The sequence below is a fragment of the Trachypithecus francoisi genome, unplaced genomic scaffold (assembly GCF_009764315.1).
Source record: "Trachypithecus francoisi isolate TF-2019V2 unplaced genomic scaffold, Tfra_2.0 Lachesis_group17, whole genome shotgun sequence".
Lineage (NCBI taxonomy): Eukaryota > Metazoa > Chordata > Mammalia > Primates > Cercopithecidae > Trachypithecus > Trachypithecus francoisi.
This window is the reverse complement of record NW_022681462.1, coordinates 40,337,636-40,359,566: the sequence shown is the minus strand read 5'-3', so window position 1 is coordinate 40,359,566 and position 21,931 is coordinate 40,337,636. Positions and strand designations below refer to the sequence as shown.

Genomic DNA, 21,931 nt, shown 5'->3' with positions numbered 1-21,931 from the left:
TTGATACAATAGCGAGTTTCTTTTAAAACTTCTGAGATTTGTGTCTTAGAGATTCAACTGTTGTGTTTGTTACTTTGAGCTTGTTCTCCCTTTTAAAGGGCCTGGAATCATTGCTGTCTCCTTTAGCTTCTTCATCAGCTCCTGTGACTTTTTCACCTCCAGTTCTGACTGTTGTTGTGGTTCTGATGCTAAAGTGTTTTGTCTTAGAGGTCTGTGGAAGCAATGTTTTCCCCCACTATAGCATTATTCTATGTACTTAATTTTTCTTAACACATATAACCTTATTTGGGGCTTTATTTTTTTATTTTTATACTGTTGTCAGGGATGTGTGTTCTCTGGAAGCTCTAATTTCTTGCCTCATCCAGCTCTGGTGGCTGCCAGCATTTGTTGGCTTGTTGCTGCATCACCTAATCTCTGCCACTGTGGTCACATTGCTTTCTGCTCTTCTGTCTGTATCAAGTTTTCCTCTTTCTTATAAAAGCAGTAGCATTTCAGGCCCAACCAGGTAATTCAGGATAATCTCCATTTCAAGATGCTTAATTTAATATGGTCTGCCAAAATATTTTTTCCATGTGACATTCACAGGTTCTAGGAATTAAGATGTGGGTATCTTCTGGGAGCTATAGTTCAGCCTACCACAAACTTCGTTGCATTATATATTTAACAACTTTTAGTAAGAAATCATCAAAATCATTTTAAATAATAAAATAAATATCCTCCTCAACCCCTCAGTCTCTCTGATTCCTTATCAATCCTGCTACAATACTGCTTTAAAATATTTTTTTTTTTTTTCTTTGAGATGGAGTCTTGCTCTGTCACCCAGGCTAAAGTGCAGTGAGGGTGATCTCGGCTCCCTGCAACCTCTGCCTCCTGGGTTCAAGTGATTCTCCTGCCTCAGCCTCCCAAGAAACTGGGACTACGGGTGTCTGCCACACATCTGGATAATTTTTTATATTCGTAGTAGAGACAGGGTTTCAGCATGTAAGCCAGAATGGTCTAGATCTCCTGACCTCATGATCTGCCCACTTAAGGGCTAATGAGTGCCTGCCCACCTCCATTCTGTCTGGCCTAGGATATTTAATTGGCTATAAATTTTTTGATTCCAAGCCTTTTGTCCAAAGGAACTACCAAAGAAATCTTAAGAAATCTAATTCAGGCCATGGTGGGAAACAGGGAGTCAGACACACCTCTTTCTACCCCTATTTGAAATGTAGGCCAGATTCAAAAGGCCTTTTAAAATTTTGAAAATAAAATAGTGCCCTTTTCCACAAAAGAAAATAATAGCTTCTTTGTTCAGCCAGAAGACTTACTCTTACTAAAAACTTAAAAAGAAGAAACTGGCTGGGTGCGGTGGCTCACACCTGTAACCTCAACATTTTGGGAGGCTGAGGTGGGTGGATGACTTGAGGCCAGGAGTTCAAAACCACCCTTGCCAACATAGGGAAACCACACCTCTGCTAAAATTACAAAAAATTAGCCTCACATCATGGTACATACCTGTAATCCAAGCTACTCAGGAGGGTGCGGCATGAAAATAGCTTGAAACTGGGAGTCAGAGGTTGCAGTGAGCCCAGCCGGGATTGTGCCACTGCACTCCAGCCTGGGAAACAGAGTGAGACTCTGTCTCAAAAAACAACAACAAAAAGGATCCCCCAAGAATCAATAATAACCAAAATAAGGGGGCCCTTATCAGATATTCTTAATTACTCCAAATACTGCTAGGCTTCAGGAAGTCACTAGTTGGGTACAGCTATCCAGGATTAAACATGTTTCTTACGAGGTCCTGCAGGCACAAAAGGTGGACACCACAACCTCCATTTATAAAACCTAGAAAACTTAAGGCTGTTGTTTTGCAAACACATAGATTAATAATGTGGTTCTGTGGTTGAGCATAGGAGCATTAAATTTTCTCTCTCTTCCAATTATAATTTTCTTGCTTAATCTTCTAGCAAAGTTTATATCTTCTAAATTTCATGTAAAGATGATATGGTCTGTCACAAGGCTTCCAATCCATTCTGTCTTCTCACCCCATAAATGAAAGCATCCTGCCATTGGGCCCCTTCGTTCAGGTATCAAAGATTATTACTCCTCAAATGGCAGGGAAGGTCTGCACCCATAAAGTCAGCAGGAAGCACTTACAGAAAATGGTCTCTGCACTTCTGCAGTCCCCTTAAGTTTAAGGAGGAGTATCTAATTTCTGAGGGCAATGAGATAGGAGGTAGGTGGAACTCAACCCTGGAAGACTGGCTAAAACAAGAAAGAGGCACTGGAAGCACCTGTCCATAAGACACGCCCACCAGTGTCATATCAGTTTACCATTGCCATGGCAACATCTGAAAGTTACTGCTCCACAAGAGCAGTCACAGAGCTGTAACCGCCACCTCAGTAAAGCCGTTTCCTTCCACCACCTGCTTACGCTGCGCTCCTTCCTGAGGGAGACCAAGAACTTGCCCTGCACCACTTTTGTCAAGTTAGTTGACACAAAATTACTCATAATGTCCTCTCTTAAATTTTTACTTTTATAGACTGTGTAATGACTTTCTCCTTTCTATTTATAATATTGTGTTTTGTGTCCTTTTTCTTTCCTCCTTCTTTGTACAGCCTTCATCAAGCAGTCACAGGCTTCAATTCAATTATTTCCTGGTGGTAATATGACTCATGAGAAATGCTGATTCTTCTGGGTATGAGGCCATTCACCCATTTTTTTTGAGACGGAGTCTCACTCTCTCACCAGGCTGGAGTGCAGTGGCATGATCTTGGCTCCCTGCAAGCTCGACCTCCCGGTCTCAAGCGATTCTCCTGCCTCAGTCTCCCAAGTAGCTGGAACTATAGACATGCACCACAACGCCCAGCTAATTTTTGTATTTTTATTACAGACGGGATTTCACCATGTTGGCCAGGATGGTCTTGATCTCTTGACCTCGTCCCACCCACCTAACCTCCCAAAGTGCTGGAATTACAGGGGTGAGCCACCACACTTGGCCCACTCACCATTTTGTTAATTAATACAGTGGAAAATATTGTGACATAAGTCTCTGCTTCACAAACTGATCACTGTCAAACATCATTTACCAACCAATACAGAGTTTTTCTGTTCCTCACTGGTATAATTCACATACGAGTAGAAATCTCAAGTTTAAACTGTGGATTTGCACTTTACCACTTGGTATATTAAAGAAGGTGAATAATATTAATACATCATCAGTAAGGCTGAGCACAGTGCCTCCCACCTGTAATCCCAGCACTTTGGGAGGCCGAGGCAGGCAGATCACCTGAAGTCAGGAGTTTGAGACCAGCCTGGCCAACATAATGAAACCCCATCTCTACTAAAAATACAAAAATTAGCCAGGTGTGGTGGCAACACCTGTAATCCTAGCTACTTGGGAAAAAATAGACTATTCCTAATGAAACTACTTGGAAGACTGAGGCAGGAAAAGTCCTTGAATCAGGGAGACAGAGATTGTGGTGAGCCAAGATCGCACCACTATACTCCAGCTTGGGTGACAGGGCGAGTCTGTCTCAAAAAAAAAAAGAAAATTGTAATGTTGAATTTAAACATTTATTTGACAAGAAGTTCATAGTTCCTTCTCTCTAAAATAATGTAATGATTCAGGAATGAGCCTGGTTTGATGCCTCTCTCCCCAATATGATACAAGTGTGGCATAAATCTATGAAAAATTCCATTTCCCTGTGCCTACAACAACTACCTGGGATTGAAAACTTCTTCTCTTACTGTAGTCCTTTCATCTACACCCAGTTCCACCTAATCTGTGACTCAAAACAATACTTGTCAGAAAAGACCTTGGAAAGAGCAAAAAAGACTTCCGTAGAGGTGTCAGAGATTCCTGCACCACCATCTGTCCATCTCTAGAAGCGGTTATGAGTCTGAGGAAGAGCAGAGCTTGTAAATCTACCTGCTTTCACTCCTACTGTATTTCCTAACAACAACAACCACAACAACAGCCGTAACATCACAGGACAAACCTCTACTACTTCCAAGGCTTTTATCTCAGTAAATCTCTCCCTCTATCTCAGGCAGCTGGAAGATTTGATACTCATACAAATAGTGCTGTAGCTTTCTGTTCATAATTGGAAAAGCAGACAAGACCCAATGTAATACAGGCATTCCTTAAGCCAGTTACCATTCAGTTTTGGATCATCACTGCACACATATACCCAGCATAGGTCTAATATATATGTAAAAATCCATGAAGCAAGAGTTACAATATCTTGTGTTTTCTATTGTATTGTATTTTTCCTCTTATATCGTCTTCTCCTATTTGTCACTAAAAAAAAAAATCTGTTCAAATCAGTCTAAATTAAATATTGGATCATAGGTAGATAAAATATTTTATTTCATAACACATTGACCAAATGAATAAGTTTCTTTGCAAGACACAGTCCACATTTCCAAGATAACAAGCCTGAAAAAATTATACTTGAGTGAGCCCATAAGTAATGATGGTAGCTTGTCCTTATTGTCAGTCCTGGGACAAGAATAACACAAAAGATAACAAGGTAGAATCAAGATTACGTAAGAAAGAAGAACAACAACAGGACATGGCAACCTTTCATGGGGTAACATTTTGATAATGGATGATAAGAAGTAATGCATTAGACAGGGATGGATGGGAATGATTGAAGTTCTGAGTACTTTAGCACAGATTAAGACCAAATCATTAGGATTTTAAGAGTTGTGTACAGTTACTGAAAAAAAAGCCCTAGAATTTAATATGACTGCAGATAAAGCATTCTTGGATTAGATTTAAGACTATTTTCCATGCTAAGTGTAAGTATATTTATGATAATGATGACTGTAGTGCTGAATACTCAATCAATAAAAACAAAATTAATTGCCCCATAATGTCCTGAATACTATCGTAAGTGTTTCATCTTATTTTCTTTAAACTGTCTACAGCACTGTAAGGTAAGTACCACTATTGTCACAGTTACACAGACATGGAAACTGAGACACAAGGAAGTGAAGCTACTTGGTCAATTTCAAGCAATCGGCAAGCCATAGAGCATCTATGTCAGGGCCTGCCAGGACATGGGACCGTAAACAGAAGTTTTTCACTTTTAACTCAAAGAGGGTATGTGTCTGGGTTAATGGAAAGCTTCATGACCCTCAGAAAACATTATTAACAAGCAAATGAAAGGTGTATCTGGAAGATTAAGTTCTAACTGACTCTTCACTTCAGTAGAACCAATAATGCACTTAGGGAGATGACTGGGCATATTGAAGACAGGAAGAGAGAAATGAAAGCACAGCCTTTTATATTGTTCTTAGCAGTCTTGTGCCAAACATCATCTGGCTGAATTTAGGTGACTGAGGAGAAGAAAGACACAGGGATGAAATTCTGTGATCACAAGGGAGAAGTTCTACACTCAGACTGAACCAACAGACTTTTCTGACCTGACAACCAGGGAGGCGCAGGATGCTCAATTCAGAGAGGAAGAAGCAGGTCTCTGCAGCCAGAAGCCCAGCTCCCATCCCAGCTGCTTTGCATGTCCCTCCCAGCTGCCCTACCTTCCAGAGCTCATATCAATGCCTGGGTCAGAGCTCTGGGGAGGAATTGCTCAGTTAGGACTCAGAGGGAACCATGGAAGCCCCAGTGCAGCTTCTCTTCCTCCTGCTACTGTGGCTCCCAGGTGAGGGGAACATGAGGTGGTTTTGCACATCACTGAAAACTCCTACCACCTCTGCTCTGCAAGAAATATAATTAAAATTCAATATAGATCAACAAATTTGCCTTTACTCAAAGACAGTGGTCTTGATCTAGATTATATGAGTGCATTTCTGTTTTCTTTCCAATTTCAGATACCACCGGAGAAATTGTGATGACACAGTCTCCAGCCACCCTGTCTTTGTCTCCAGGGGAAACAACCACCCTCTCCTGCAGGACCAGTCAGAGTGTCGGCAGCAAGTTAGCCTGGTACCAGCAGAAACCTGGGCAGGCTCCCAGACTCCTCATCTATGGGGCATCCAGCAGGGCCACTGGCATCCCAGCCAGGTTCAGTGGCAGTGGGTCTGGGATAGACTTCACTCTCACCATCAGCAGCCTGGAACCTGAAGATTTTGCAGTTTATTACTGTCAGGAGACTAGTAACTTATCTCCCACAGTGATTCAACATGAAACAAAAACCTCAACAAGACCATCAGTGTTTACTAGATTTACCAGCTGCTTCCTTTATAGACAGCTAGTGTGGTTTTAGCATCTCTGTTCTATTTGGACATTTTTGTGGTTCTAAAAAAAAAAAAAACCTTGAACAATTTGCACTCTGATTCTTGGACTCTTTTCAACTGAGGCAGCAGAATCCCAGGTTTCCAGAAATAATGTCTCACTGTATGAATCCTTAAATAGCCTCAGTGGTTCTTCACTTTATCAGTAAAAGTAGGTCAGTGCATACTACACCGCTCCATTTGAATTCTGCAACATTCTAAATAGTAGAAAATTCTATTTGTTTATCCAAATAGTTGACTTGGTAAAAGCGATTCATGTGAAGATACTACCATGGCTGAATAAATCCCATTCTTTTTCTTTCTTCAGGCTGTCAACATTTCAGTGGCAAATAGTTATTATAGAACCATTTGCCATTTAAAAGTGAACTAAATTATTTATTCAATTTTCTCTATGATGCAGTAGACTGTAAAAGGATTGAAGTCTGTAAAAATAAAGTACATATTAGGAAAGGAAGAAATAGACTATTCCTAATGACGTCTGCAAATGACCAAGTAGAAGGAGTGACAGAAGCAGTTGTTTTCTGATCTTAGTTATTTCTTGCCTTCTGCTAACTTTCAAATATGTTTGCTCTTGCTTCTCAAATTCTTGTAACTGTGATGTTAGGGTGTCAATTTTAGCTCTTTCCTGCTTTCTCTTGTGGGCATTTAGTGCTATAAATTTCCCTCTACACACGGCTTTAAATGTGTCCCAGAGATTCTGGTATGTTGTATCTTTGTTGTCATTGGTTTCAAAGAACATCTTTATTTCTGCTTTCATTTTGTTATGTACCCAGTAGTCATCGAGGAGCAGGATTGTTCAGTTTCCATGTAGTTGAGCAGTTTTGATTGAGTTTCTTAGTCCTGAGTTCTACTTTGATTGCACTGTGATCTGAGAGACAGTTTGTTATAATTTCTCTTGTTTTACATTTGCTGAGAAGTGCTTTACTTCCAACTATGTGGTCAATTTTGGAATAATTGTGATGTGGTGCTGAGAAGAATGTATATTCTGTTGATTTGGGGTGGAAAGTTCTGTAGATGTCTATTAGGTCCTCTTGGTGCAGAGTTGAGTTCAATTCTTGGATATCTTTGTTGACTTTCTGTCTCATTTATCTGTCTAATATTGACAATGGGATGTTAAAGTCTTCCATTATTATTGTATGGGAGTCTAAGTCTCTTTGTAAGTCTCTAAGGACTTGCTTTATGAATCTGGGTGCTCCTGTATTGGGTGCATATGTTTTTAGGATAGTTAGCTCTTCCTGAAGAATTGATCCCTTTACCATTATGTAATGGCCTTCTTTGTCTCTTTTAATCTTTGATGGTTTAAAGTCTGTTTTATCAGAGAGTAGGATTGCAACCCCTGCTTTTTTTTGTTCTCCATTTGCTTGGTAGATCTTCCTCCATCCCTTTATTTTGAGTCTATGTGTGTCTCTGCATGTGAGATGGGTCTGCTGAATACAGCAAACTGATGGGTCTTGACTCTTTATCCAATTTGCCAGTCTGTGTCTTTTAATTGGAGCATTTAGTCCATTTACATTTAAAGTTAATATTATTATGTGTGAACTTGATCCTGTCATTATGATATTAGCTGGTTATTTTGCTCGTTAGTTGATACAGTTTCTTCCTAGCATCAATGGACTGTACATTTTGGCATGTTTTTGTAAAGGCTGGCACTGGTTGTTCCTTTCGATGTTTACCGCTTCCTTCAGGATCTCTTGTAGGGTAGGTCTGTTGGTAACAAAATCTCTAAGCATTTGCTTGTCTGTAAAGGATTTTATTTCTCCTTCACTTATGAAACTTATTTTGGCTGGATATTAAATTCTGGGTTGAAAATTATTTTCTTTAAGAATGTTGAATATTGGCCCCCGCTCTCTTCTGGCTTGTAGAGTTTCTGCCGAGAGATCCGCTGTTAGCCTGATGGGCTTCCCTTTGTGGGTAACCCGACCTTTCTCTTAGGCTACCCTTAACACTTTTTCCTTCATTTCAACTTTGGTCAAAGATCAGAGCAGAACTGAAGGAGACAGAGACACAAAAACCCCTCCAAAAAATCAATGAATTCAGGAGCTGGTTTTTTGAAAAGATCAACAATGTTGATAGACCACTAGCAAGACTAATAAAGAAGAAAAGAGAGAAGAATCAAATAGACACAATAAAAAATGATAAAGGGGATATCACCACCGATCCCACAGAAATACAAACTACCATCAGAGAATACTATAAACACCTCTACACAAATAAACTAGAAAACCTAGAAGAAATGGATAATTTCCTGGACATTTACACTATCCCAAGACTAAACCAGGAAGAAGTTGAATCCCTGAATAGACCAATAGCAGGCTCTGAAATTAAGGCAATAATTAGTAACTTGCCTACCAAAAACAGTCCAGGACCAGATGGATTCACAGCCGAATTCTACCAGAGGTACAAGGAGGAGCTGGTACCATTCTTTCTGAAACTATTCCAATCAACAGAAAAGGAGGGAATCCTCCCTAACTCATTTTATGAGGCCAACATCATCCTGATACCAAAGCCTGGCAGAGATACAACAACAAAGGAGAATTTTAGACCAATATCCCTGATGAACATCGATGCAAAAATCCTCAACAAAATACTGGCAAACTGAATCCAGCAGCACATCAAAAAGCTTATCCACCATGATCAAGTGGGCTTCATCCCTGAGATGCAAGGCTGGTTCAACATATGCAAATCAATAAATATAATCCAGCATATAAACAGAACCAAAGACAAAAACCACATGATTATCTCAATAGATGCAGAAAAGGCCTTTGACAAAATTCAACAGCCCTTCATGCTAAAAACACTCAATAATTTGGTATTGATGGAACGTACCTCAAAATAATAAGAGCTATTTATGACAAACCCACAGCTAATATCATACTGAATGGGCAGAAACTGGAAAAATTCCCTTTGAAAACTGGCACAAGACAGGGATGCCCTCTCTCACCACTCCTATTCAACATAGTGTTGGAAGTTCTGGCTAGGGCAATCAGGCAAGAGAAAGAAATCAAGGGTATTCAGTTAGGAAAAGAAGAAGTCGAATTGTCCCTGTTTTCAGATGACATGATTGTATATTTAGAAAACCCCATCGTCTCAGCCCAAAATCTCCTTAAGCTGATAAGCAACTTCAGCAAAGTCTCAGGATACAAAATTAATGTGCAAAAATCACAAGCATTCTTATACACCAGTAACAGACAAGCAGAGAGCCAAATCATGAATGAACTTCCATTCACAATTGCTTCAAAGAGAATAAAATACCTAGGAATCCAACTTACAAGGGATGTCAAGGACCTCTTCAAGGAGAACTACAAACCACTGCTCAGTGAAATAAAAGAGGACACAAACAAATGGAAGAACATACCATGCTCATGGATAGGAAGAATCAATATTGTGAAAATGGCCATACTGCTAAAGGTAATTTATAGATTCAATGCCATTCCCATTAAGCAATCAATTACTTTCTTCACGGAATTGGAGAAAACTACTTTAAAGTTCATATGGAACCAAAAAAGAGCCCACAATGCCAAGACAATCCTAAGCCAAAAGAACAAAGCCGGAGGCATCACGCTACCTGACTTCATACTATACTACAAGGCTACAGTAACCAAAACAGCATGGAACAGATACCAAAACAGAGATATAGACCAATGGAACAGAATGGAGTCCTCAGAAATAATACCACACATCTACAGCCATCTGATCTTTGACAAACCTGAAAAAACAAGAAATGGGGAAAGGATTCCCTATTTAATAAATGGTGCTGGGAAAATTGGCTAGCCATAAGTAGAAAGCTGAAACTGGATCCTTTCCTTACTCCTTATACAAAAATTAATTCAAGATGGATTAGAGACTTAAATGTTACACCTAAAACCATAAAAACCCTAGAAGAAAGCCTAGGTAATGTCATTCAGGACATAGGCATGGGCAAGGACTTCATGTCTAAAACACCAAAAGCAATGGCAGCAAAAGCCAAAATTGACAAATGGGATCTAATTAAACTAAAGAGCTTCTGCACAGCAAAAGAAACTACCATCAGAGTGAAGAGGCAACCTACAGAATGGGAGAACATTTTTGCCATCTACTCATCTGACAAAGGGCTAATATCCAGAATCTACAAAGAATTCAAACAAATATACAAGAAAAAAACAAACAACCCCATCAAAAAGTGGGCAAAGGATATGAACAGACATTTCTCAAAAGAAGACATGCATACAGCCAACAGACACATGAAAAAATGCTTGTCTTCACCAACCATCAGAGAAATGCAAACCAAAACCACAATGAGATACCATCTCACACCAGTTAGAATGGCAATCATTAAAAAGTCAGGAAACAACAGGTGCTGGAGGGGATGTGTAGAAATAGGAACACTTTTACACTGTTGGTGGGATTGTAAACTAGTTCAACCATTATGGAAAACAGTATGGCAATTCCTCAAGGCCCTAGAACTAGAAGTATCATACGACCCAGCCATCCCATTACTGAGTGTATACCCAAAGGATTACAAATCATGCTGCTATAAAGACACATGCACACATATGTTTATTGTGGCACTATTCACAATAGCAAAGACTTGGAATCAACCCAAATGTCCATCTGTGACAGACTGGATTAAGAAAATATGGCACATATACACCATAGAATATTATGCAGCCATAAAAAAGGATGAATTTGCGGCCTTTGTAGGGACATGGATGCAGCTGGAAACCATCATTCTTAGCAAACTATCACAAGAACAGAAAACCAAACACTGCATGTTCTCACTCATAGGTGGGAACTGAGCAATGAGATCACTTGGATTCGAGAAGGGAAACATCACACACTGGGGCCTATCATGGGGAGGGGGGAGGGGGGAGGGGGGAGGGATTGCATTGGGAGTTATACCTGATATAAATGATGAATTGATGGGTGCTGACGAGTTGATGGGTGCAGCACACCAACATGGCACAAGTATACATATGTAACAAACCTGCACGTTATGCACATGTACCCTAGAACTTAAAGTATAATAATAAAAATAAAAAAACTAAGAAGTAAAGGCTTAAAATGTTTAGGTTGTAGTTTCATTCATTGTAGTGTTCTGCTTTATATCCAAGTATAAATAACTGAGAACTCTTTCAAATTATTATTATTTCCATGATGGTTTATTTTCCCCTATCTTTACAGGTAATTTTGGTCCTGCAATGTGCTAGCCAAGGTTACTCTCCAGAGCTGACCATTTGCACAATGTGGCTGACACACCATTGCACTTTGAATGTGAACCTTGACTGGGGGTGATCTATGAGAATCTGCTTCTGCAAAAGAATATATTTGTCATCCCTTTGATCTTTATCCTATCTGAATCCACACACTTCTCTATTGTTGCATGACTAATCCATATCTTGTCTCTATTAATTCACTCTTGCCATAAGTTACTAAGAGCACTTAAGGCATAAATAATAAATACATCCAGTTGTGAAAATTCAAATTAGTTAAAAAGCATGGGTACATTATAGAAAAAATTGTATAACTATCTTAAGTACAAAGAAAATGAAGTCTTTCTATTTTGTAATGAAACAGTATGAAAGCTGTGTCATACAGTTTTCAGCACCAGGGTGGGCCCCTGCCTTTCCTGTAACTGAGCGCATTGTCTTTCTCACACCTGCAGGCATCCAGGGAAGTGACTGGATGGGCTGAGCTGAGCTGCACTGTTGGGCCACCCTGGGGAGATCTTGGTTATATAAGATGCATTTCAGAGGATAACAATAACTGCTAACAGCAATAAATGACAGCAGTTCAGCTTCTTCACTAACCACTGTCTTTGTAGAATTTCTCCCAAACAACCCACAATGAATAGACTTGAATCCCAGAGTTGATCTGGGAACAAATCTAATGGAAGTTGGGGAATCTCCCTGATCCATGTAAACCAAATGTTGTCCAACCTGCACATCAAACCAGCTTCCAGATAGGTTAAAGAAGTCACATGGGAGGCCGAGACGGGCGGATCACGAGGTCAGGAGATCGAGACCATCCTGGCTAACACAGTGAAACCCCGTCTCTACTAAAAAAAATACAAAAAACTAGCCGGGCGAGGTGGCGGGTGCCTGTAGTCCCAGCTACTCGGGAGGCTGAGGCAGGAGAATGGCGTAAACCGGGAGGTGGAGCTTGCAGTGAGCTGAGATCCGGCCACTGCACTCCAGCCTGGGCGACAGAGCGAGACTCCGTCTCAAAAAAAAAAAAAAAAAAGAAGTCACATCAGACCATCCAGTCACAACTGAACCACAGAGTAACTGCAGACACATAAGTGGGCTCAGCAGAGATCAGTACAGTCAGCCCAGAATGGAAGAACCACAGAGGTGATCCTCAGAATTATAAGCAGCTGTACAGTCAGCCCTCTATCCATGGGGCCTGCACCCATGGATTCAACTAATCCTGGATCAAAAATATTTAGAAAACAAATCCACAAAATTCCAAAAAGCAAAACTTGACTTCTCCGTGTGCTGAGTACCACTTGGATGAATCCACACAAGGTAAGTCATATGTAGACATCGTATTATGTATTATAAGCAGGCTAGAGATGATGTGAAGGGTGCAGGAGGAAATGTGTAGGTTCTACACAAATACTGTACATTTTATATAAATGTTTTGAGTCTCCATAAATTGGAATATCTGCAGGTTGTCCTGGAAACTATTTCCCATGGATACTGAGGGAGGACTGTACATGCTCATTTTATGGCATTTTGTTTGGAGCTAGTTTGTTTTCCAAGAAGAGTTAAATAATAAAACCACTTTTTGTGAAAAGGAGGCAATAGAGTTAAGTGACAGAGTAGTCTCATTGATTGCAAATTTGTGATTGCAAAGTCTATTTGCTTGTTTCTTAAAAAGATAAGAATCCTCATACCTGATTATCATGGACTTTGGATGTCTTTCTTATCTCCCTGGCAAATGCAAAATGCATCTGAGACAACAATTTCTTCCCTCTATTTTCTCTCCTTCTTTCTGACTATGAAGAGCAGCACACTGCTGTTCAAACTTCTCCTTACTCAGAATAATTCATGTTTTACATTCAGTGGGTTGTTTTCAATGAGTATAGGTCACAAGTGTTGATTATGTCTTGGAGAGTTTCTTGCTCATTCACTTTTCATTCATTCTTCACTCAATAAAAGTTTCTTGCTCATTAACTTTTCATTCATTCATTCATTCATTCATTCTTCATTCAATAAAGTGTTAATTGAGCAACTATGCTGGACCAGGAATATATCTAGGCTGCACCTCAGAGAAAGTCAGTGTCTGACTCTCATTTACCTGTAACTTTTCTGGTGAAAAAAAAAAGCCATATTTAATTAAACACAAATCAACAAAAACATTCTAGAAAATGTTAAGGGTCATAAAGGAAAAAAGTGGCAAGGGGAGAGGAAGTGGTTAATGAGGAAATATAGTCAGTTAGTTGGGGAGGCAGAGGCTACTTTTTCTGAGGAGGTAACTGACCTGGATGAGGAGAACAACTGACCTGAAGAGAAGTTTCTGAAGGGCTTCGAGGTTCACGACGATCACAGCTCTTAGAAGGAACACAGTACGAACACGTGAAGGACAGAGAAAGGCACTATGAGGAGAGTGACTTAACCAACGGAAAAAAGAGAAAGTCTGTGAGGAGGCAGGTCAGAGCCATTTTCTCTCAGTGTCTTAAAGATCACCACATATGACTAGTGTGAAATTAAGAAGGCCTTCATTTTTTATTTGGGGAGCAAATGCTTTCTAAGTATAGGAGGACATTCTGGGAATATTTTTTAAGCAATGTACCCCCATGGTCATATTTATTTTTTAGCAGAGTAATGAATCTAGTTGGACTGTGAGAAGCAGAAGAGATACTTACCTGGGCAAAGTGAATCCTGGCATAAGCTAGTCTTGGGGCAGTGAAGAGTATTGGAGACATAAGCAGATGACACCATATTTTTAAATCAATGTCAATTACACTCCTTGGTGTGAGAAGAGTCATATTAGGAGTGGCCTGGCAGCTTTGGCCTTAATCTATTAGATAGGTTCTGACTTACTGATGTTAAATGTATTAGCAGTCAAGAAAATTGAGATAAAATGAAAGTAGTTTGTTATTTTTGCTCAATTTTAGATTGAGATGACAGTGAACATGCAGATTAAGTGGCCAGGTTTGCAAGTGAGTGGAGTTTGAGCTCAGAGGAAAGAAAATAAACACAGGTATTCAGCAGTGCTTACAGGGTAATTTATGGTATTAAAACCACATGTATGCATATGCATCTGCACATATTTATGCATGTGTATGCACGTAGATAAACATATGCATATGAGCATTTTTCAAAAAATAAAAGGCATGAAATCAGTAACCTCAGCTTCCACCTTATGAAGCTATGTAAAGAGGAGCAATTTAAATCTGAAGTAGAACATGAGCAAAATAAATAATAAATATTAGAGTAGAAATCAATAAAACTGCAAACAGAAAAAGTGACACTGAACACCAGGCAAACCAAAGCCTGGTTCCTTGGAAAGAACAATCTTGTATAGTTCCCATGTATTTGAAAATTTGGGGGTTACATTTTCAATATGGATTTCTAGTTTGATCCCTCTGTGGTCAGAGAACATATTCACTATTTTAATTATTGCAGATGTGTTGAGAGGTTACATGGGCAGAATATGTCCCATCTTGGTATATGTCCTGTGGTCACTTGGAAGAAAAAAATGTGAACTTCTATTGTTATGGGTTGGAGTGTTCTATCAATGTCAGTTAGATCCCGTGGTTGATGACATGGTTGAGTGCTTCTCTCTCTTTGCTGATTTTCTGTTGAGTTGTCCTATCGAACATTAACAAGGGGTTTTTAAGTCTTCACGTGTAATAGTTTTATTAGCTTCTACCACATGCACTATATTGCTCTGTTGCTTAGTGTCTACGCACTTAGAACTGCTCTTCTTTCCAAAATGACTTTCTTCATTATGTAATGTACCTTTCTGTCCCTGGTAACATTCTTTTGCTCTGTGGTCTACTTTATCTGATATTAGTATTTGCTAGTGATTCTTTTGAGTAATGTTTGCATAGTATACTATTTTCCTTCCTATTATATTCAATCTACTTATACTGTATATTTGATGGGAGTGTCTTATAGACAACATTCAGTTGGGACATTTCTTTTTGACTAATCAATTGTTGTCTTTTTTAAAATTTCATAATTTACATATCTAATATATGATATTGATATATTAAAATTTAAGTCTGCACTCTACTTTTTTGTTGTATCTTTTTTTGCTTCTCTGTTTCCTTTTTGCAGTCTTTCTTTGGGTTACTTGAACATTTTTACAATTTCATTTTAATTTTGTCTAATTTTGGGGTATCTCTTTTTATAGTGATTTTTAAATTGGTTGTCGTGGTATTTCCTTTATATGCATAGCTTCTCACAGTGTTGGTGTCGATATATTACCATTTAAAATAAATATAGGATTTTACCTTTTTTATGTCACTTTTCCTCCCCCGTTGTAAATAGATTGTTTTTTAAAAGTAATTTCTCTGCATATATTAGGAATAAAGCAGTGTTACAACTTTGATACAACTATCACACATGATAGCAATGCATTATGTCCATCTGTCTTCTCATTTTTGTAGCCTTTTGTCCAGAATGGTATTTAATATCCCCTCTTTATCTTTAGTTTTACCTTCCTAGGGCTCATTTTGGCTATGTTTAAAGTGGATCCACTAGCAGGAATTACTCTTAGTTTTTCTACAACTGAGGACTTCTCAATTTGTCCTTCATTTCTAAATAATACTTTTACTGGATATAGAATTTTAGGGTAGCAGATCTTTTCTTTAAATACTAGAAAATATGACATAATTGACACCAGATAAGAAGGTGGAAATATTTCCAAGAACAGAGGACAACCATGTTCTCAGTGAGGTGAAAGACATCTCTTCCCCTTGCGTTAGTTTCCAATGCTGCTGTTTAAATCACCACAGTCTTGTTGGCTTCACACAACATAAATGTATTACCCTGTAGTTCTGGAGGTCAGAAGTCTCACAGAGCTAATGTTAAGGTGTCATTAGGGCTGTAATCTGTCACACGCATCTGTGTGAAGAGACCACCAAACAGGCTTTGTGTGAGCAGTATACCTCTTTAATCACCTGGGTGCAGGTGGACTGAGTGAAAAAAAGGAGTCAGCAAAGGGGGATAGGGGTGAGGCAGTTTTATAGGATATGGGTAGTTAGTGGAAAACTACAGTTACAAGTCATTGTTCTCTTGTGGGCAGGTTCAGGGGTCACAAAATGCTCGGTGGGGGAGCTCCTGAGATTCATTGTACAGGAGAAGGAATGTCGCAAGGTTAATTGATCAGTTAGGGTGGGGCAGGAACAAATCACAATGGTGGACTCTCATCAGTTAAGGCAGGAATTGATTATTTTCACTTCTTTTGTGGTTCTTCAGTTGCTTCAGGTCATCTGGATGTATGAATGCAGTCACAGGGGATATGATGGCTTAGCTTGGCTCAGAGGCCTGACATTCCTGTCTTCTTATGTTAACATGAAAAACAAAACAAAATAGTGGTGAAGTGTTGGGGCAGCAAACATTTTTGGGTTGGTATGGAGAGATAATGGGTGTTGTTTCTCAGGGCTGCTTAGATCGGGATTAGGGGCAGCGTGGGAACTAGAGTGGGAGATATTAAACTGAAGAAAGATTTGGGGTAATGGGTGATATTGTGGGGTTGTTAGAAGGAGCATTTGTCATATAGAATGACTGGTGATGGCCTGGATGTGGTTTTGTATGAATTGAGAAATTCATACAATTGTGAAAGTGTTTGAGTGTGCCCTGCCAGCAAAGATCATCCATCTATCCACTCTAAGAGGGAGCCAAGAGTGGCGGTTTGGTGATAGGACCAGGAGATATCAGCTGTGATGGTTTGGAGAAACAGTTAAACTAGCAGTATAAATGAGAGCAGGGCATTTATGAGTAGTTGATAATGGTGAATAGGAGTGTGACTAGACAGAAGATAATAGGGATGACAAGTTTTTGGGGCACAGTTCAAGTAATGGGGATGACTGTGTAAAGCCCTGTTGCAAAAAGTAGGGAGCAGACAGTTAAGTGTGAAAGGTGTAAGGAGGATATTAATGCTTGAAGGTTATGAGAACTGTAGAGGGTAAGTGGAGCATAGCTTGTGATTTTGAGGGCTTCCAGAAGTATTATAGCAGCAGCTGCCGCCACACACAAATATGAGAGCCACGCCAGAATTGTGAAGTCAAGTTGTTTTGATAGAAAGACAACAGGCTGTGGGCCTGGCTCCTGTGTGAGGGCTCCAGGACCACAGCCTTGTATTTCAGCTGTGTGTAAGGAAAAAGGAAGGGACGAGTCGGGGAGTGCTAGTGTGGAAGCGGTCTCCAGGGACTTTTTGAGAGAGCAAAAAGAAGAATGAGGGAAAGACTTAGGGTCTATGGGATCAATTAAGTTACCTTTTGTGAGCTTGTAAAGTGGTTTGGTTAGGATAGCAAAGCCTGGTATCCAGAGTCGAAAATATCCAACAACGCCTAAGAAGGAAAGGAGTTGTTGTTTGGTGGTGGGGATTGGGGTCTGGGAGATTAACTGAACACAGTCTGCAGGAAGGGTGTGTGTACGTTGATGGGGGATTATACCGAGATAGGTAACACTAGGGGAAGAAATTTGTGCCTTGGAGGGGGATACTCGGTACCCCTTTGAACGGAGATGTTGAAGAAGCAGGATAGTGTCCCGCTGGGAAGAACAAGATCGTCAAAATGTTAAATAAGGTGAGAGACAGACAGGTTAAAAGAAAGCAGATCATGAGAAAGGGCCTCACCAAAGTAGTGTGGGCTGTCCCTGGAGCCTTGGGGCAGAACAGTCCAGGTGAGTTGTTGGGATTGGTGGGTGTTAGGGTCAGTCCAAGTAAAGGCAAAAAGAGGCTAGGAGGAGGGATGCAAGGGGATAGTAAAGAAGGTGTCTTTGAGGTCAATAACAGAATAGTGAGTTGTGGAAGTGGGTATTGAAGATAGGAGGGTGTACATGTTTGGCACTATAGGGTGGATGGGAAAGAAGATTTGATTAATAAGGCAAATATCCTGAACCAACCTGTAAGATTTGTCTGGTTCCTGGATGGGTAGGATAGGGGAGTTGTAAGGAGAATTTGTAGGCTTTAAGAGGCCATGTTGTAACAGGTGGGTGATAAGAGGCCCTAGCGGTAACAGTGATTAGGTTTTAATGGGATGGTAAGGGATGCATGATAGGTCGCCAAGGAGGGAGTGGAGGTATCCCATACTTGTGGATTAAGGCAGGGAGACACAAGGGGAGGATGTGAAGAAAGCTTTGAAGTGAGGAAAAGGGTGGCAATGAGGTGTGCCTATAGCCCAGGAATAGTAAGGGAAGTAGATAGTTTTGTTAAAACATCTTGACCTAATAAGGAAACTGGGCAGGTGAGGATAACTAAAATGGAGTGCATAAAAGAATATGATCCAAATTCACAGCAGAGTTGGGGAGTTTTAAGAGGTTTAGAAGCCTGGTCATCAATGCCCACAACAGTTATGGGGGCTAGGGAAAGAGGTCCTTGAAAAGAAGGTAATGAGGAGTGGGTATTCTCCACATTGATTAAGAAGGGGACTTACCCTCCACCACAAGAGTTACTCAAAGTGTCTGTGATGGCCCAGGAGGCTTCTGAGGTGATTGGGCAGTGTCAGTCTTCAGGGACTAAGCTGAGAAGATCTGGGAAGGAGTCAGTCAGAGAGTCTTGGGCCAGACTTCCAGGGGTTCTGGGAGTGGCTGCTGAGTGAGTTGGACAGTCCAGTTTCCAGTGGGGTCCTGCACAGATGGGACATGGCTTAGGAGGAATCCAAGACTGTGGGCATTCCTTGGCCCATTGGCCAGATTTCCATCACTTGAAGTAAGATCCGGAGGGAGGAGGTCTTGGAGGAATGCCAGGATGCTGCCGTTTGGCATTTTGAAGTTCTTGTGTGCTGGAGACGTGGGTGGGATTTCTTTCACAGTGGAGGCAAGTAATTGCAATTCACAAATACATTGCTGCTTGGCTGCCTCTTCTCTATTATTGTACACCTTGAAGGCATGGTTAATTAAGCCCCGTTGTGGCATTTGAGGGCCAGAATCTAATTTTTGGAGATTTTTCTAATGTCGGGAGCAGATTGGGTAATAAAATGCATGTTGAGAATAAGACAGCCTTCTGGCCCCTCTGGGTCTAGGGCAGTAAAGTGTCTGATGGTTGTTGCTATATGGGCCATGAACTGGGCTGGTTTCTATATTGATTAAGAAGAGCCTAAATATTAACTGATTTGGAAGAGGTCAGATAAGGAGAAAGGAGCATTAACCTTGACTATGATTCAGCTCCAGCCACCTCTCTAAGGAAATTGTGGGGAGAAGAGGCTGAGGAAGATTGGGACCTGGCTTGGCCTGGCAAGAAGCAGCCTGGGGAGGAGGGGAGAGGTCAGATGGGTCCGTAGAAAAGGAGGATTCAAAGGACTCAGAGGTTGGGTTGGAGGCTGAAGGAACAGACAGGAGAGAAAGAAGAAAAATTTGGGACAAGTCACATTGGGAGCAGAGACTAGGGAGGGGCCGATGTGTAGTAAAGAATGCCTGGATGTGAGGCACCTCAGACCATTTGCCCGTTTTTCAACAAAAATCATCCAGGTCTTATAATACGGAGAAATCAAAAGTACCATTTTCTGGCCATTTGGAACCATTGTTGAGTTTGTATTGGGGCCTAGCAGTATTGCAGAAGAAAATAAGGCATTTAGGTTTTAGGTCAGGTGGGAGTTGAAGAGGTTTTAAGTTCTTGAGAACACAGGCTAAGGGAGGAGGGTGGAAGATTACCCATAGTGAAGGAGATAAGTTTAAAGAGAAAGGGAGAGACATGGGAAAGCGGGGGTAAGCAGCCGTGGGCTGTAATGTGGGCAAGCAGCCAAAGCAGGCATCCCCATAACTGACTTGCCACCAAGTGGGAATGCGGGTGAATGACCAAGGCAGGCATCCCTGCAGTGATCAGACACCCATGGAATGTGAGTGAATGATCAGGGCAGGCGTCCCTGTGATGATCAGATACCAAGGGAAAACTGCCTTCCTGAGTCCATGACCAGTGCCAGGGTTTTGGGTCCATGGACTAAATGTGTCTCCTTTGTCTCTACCAGAGAGGAAAAAGAAATGGAATTGGAAGGACAGGGAGATTGAAGGGTAGCAAGAGAGGCTGGAGAAGAGAGTGAAAAGACTGATTACCCGATTTGAAATTGGTGGGATGTTCCTTGGGCTGGTTCCTACCCGAGGACGTATGTGGGTCTCCTCACGGAGTGAGGGCAAGGACAGGGGGCCGGTTTCCCGAAGGAGTCCCCCGTCCCAGGTTTTGGCACCAAATGTTATGCATGTCCATGTGAAGAGATGATCAAACAGACTTTGTGTGAGCGATAAAGCTTTTTAATCACCTGGGTGCAGGCAGACTTAGTTCAAAAAAGGAGTCAGCAAAGGGAGATAGGGGTGGGGCAGTTTTATAGGACTGGGGTAGGTAGTGGAAAATTACAGTTCAAGGGGGTTGTTCTCTTGTGGGTAGGGGATTGTTCTCTTGTGGGTAGGGGTCACAAGGTGCTCAGTGGGGGAGCTTCTGAGATTCATTGTCCAGGAAAAGGAATGTCACAAGGTCAATTGATCAGTTAAGGTGGGGCAGGAATAAATCACAATGGTGGAATATCATCAGTTAAGGCAGGAACTGGCCATTTTCACTTCTTTTGTAGTTCTTCAGTTGCTTCAGGCCATCTGGATGTATATGTGCATGTCACAGGGATATGATGGCTTAGCGTGGGCTCAGAGGCCGACATAATTTTTCTGGAAGCTCCACAGGAGAGAACTGGATCCTCTGCTTCTTATCTTCCAGGCACTCCCACATTTCTGGTTCCATGGCTCCTTCCTTCCTCAAACCACATCCCTCCCCAGTGTCCCAGCTCCTCTCTGACTGCAAGCCTCCTCTTCCATTTAAAGACCTTTGTGATGATATTGATTTAATTTCAATAACGAGGTTGTTTATTGTCAAATTCCAGGAACACAAGGGTTCTCGGTCTCAAGCTGGTTTGGATAAAATGACATCAACATACGTGGAGTGGTTTTAAGGAGAGAAAAGTTTAATATACAAGAATGAAGGAAAATGAAAACAGCTCCCCTGTACAGAGAAAGAGGGAAAGGGAATTGTAACAAACAGAAAACTCCATGTGCATCAGAAAAGTAGCTGCTTATATGAGGAGGCTGGAGAAGGTGGTGTCTGATTTGCATAGGGCTCAAGGGACAGGTTTGACCAGGCACGTCATTCACGTAGCCTGTGGAAAACACTGGCCCTCCCACCGTAGCCTTTTAATATGCAAATGTAGGTCGCCATTATGTTCTACACACATGGGGATATATTGGGGCAGTCATGTTGCCGGGAACATGTGGAGACAAGGAAGAAGACAGTGGGAATCACCATGTTTGGGTGAATCCAGTTTCTAATGGCTGGCATTTGCATAGGAAAACTTCCCGGCCTGGCTCCAAGAGCCAGGGCTTTCCAGCTAGACAAGAAGCATTTCTAGGGCTGCTTTAAAAGAACAAAACCTTCCCAAGGACCCCTTTTCCTCTCTATCTGCCTAAAATAATTTCTTCATAACTCCTATAACATTTAGGTTTCAGAGACAAGGACATGGACATCTTTTGGATGGAGGCATTATTCATTCCACCAACA

General features: G+C 41.0%; 1 gene segment (V, D, J or C); it reads left to right on the top strand.

Annotated features, from left to right (window-relative positions):
* The first annotated feature begins 5,510 nt into the window (after nt 1-5,510).
* LOC117062828 lies at nt 5,511-6,216 on the top strand. The segment is given in 2 exon segments: nt 5,511-5,652; nt 5,822-6,216. Coding segments are annotated over 2 exon segments (444 nt in total).
* Nucleotides 6,217-21,931: the final 15,715 nt, after the last annotated feature.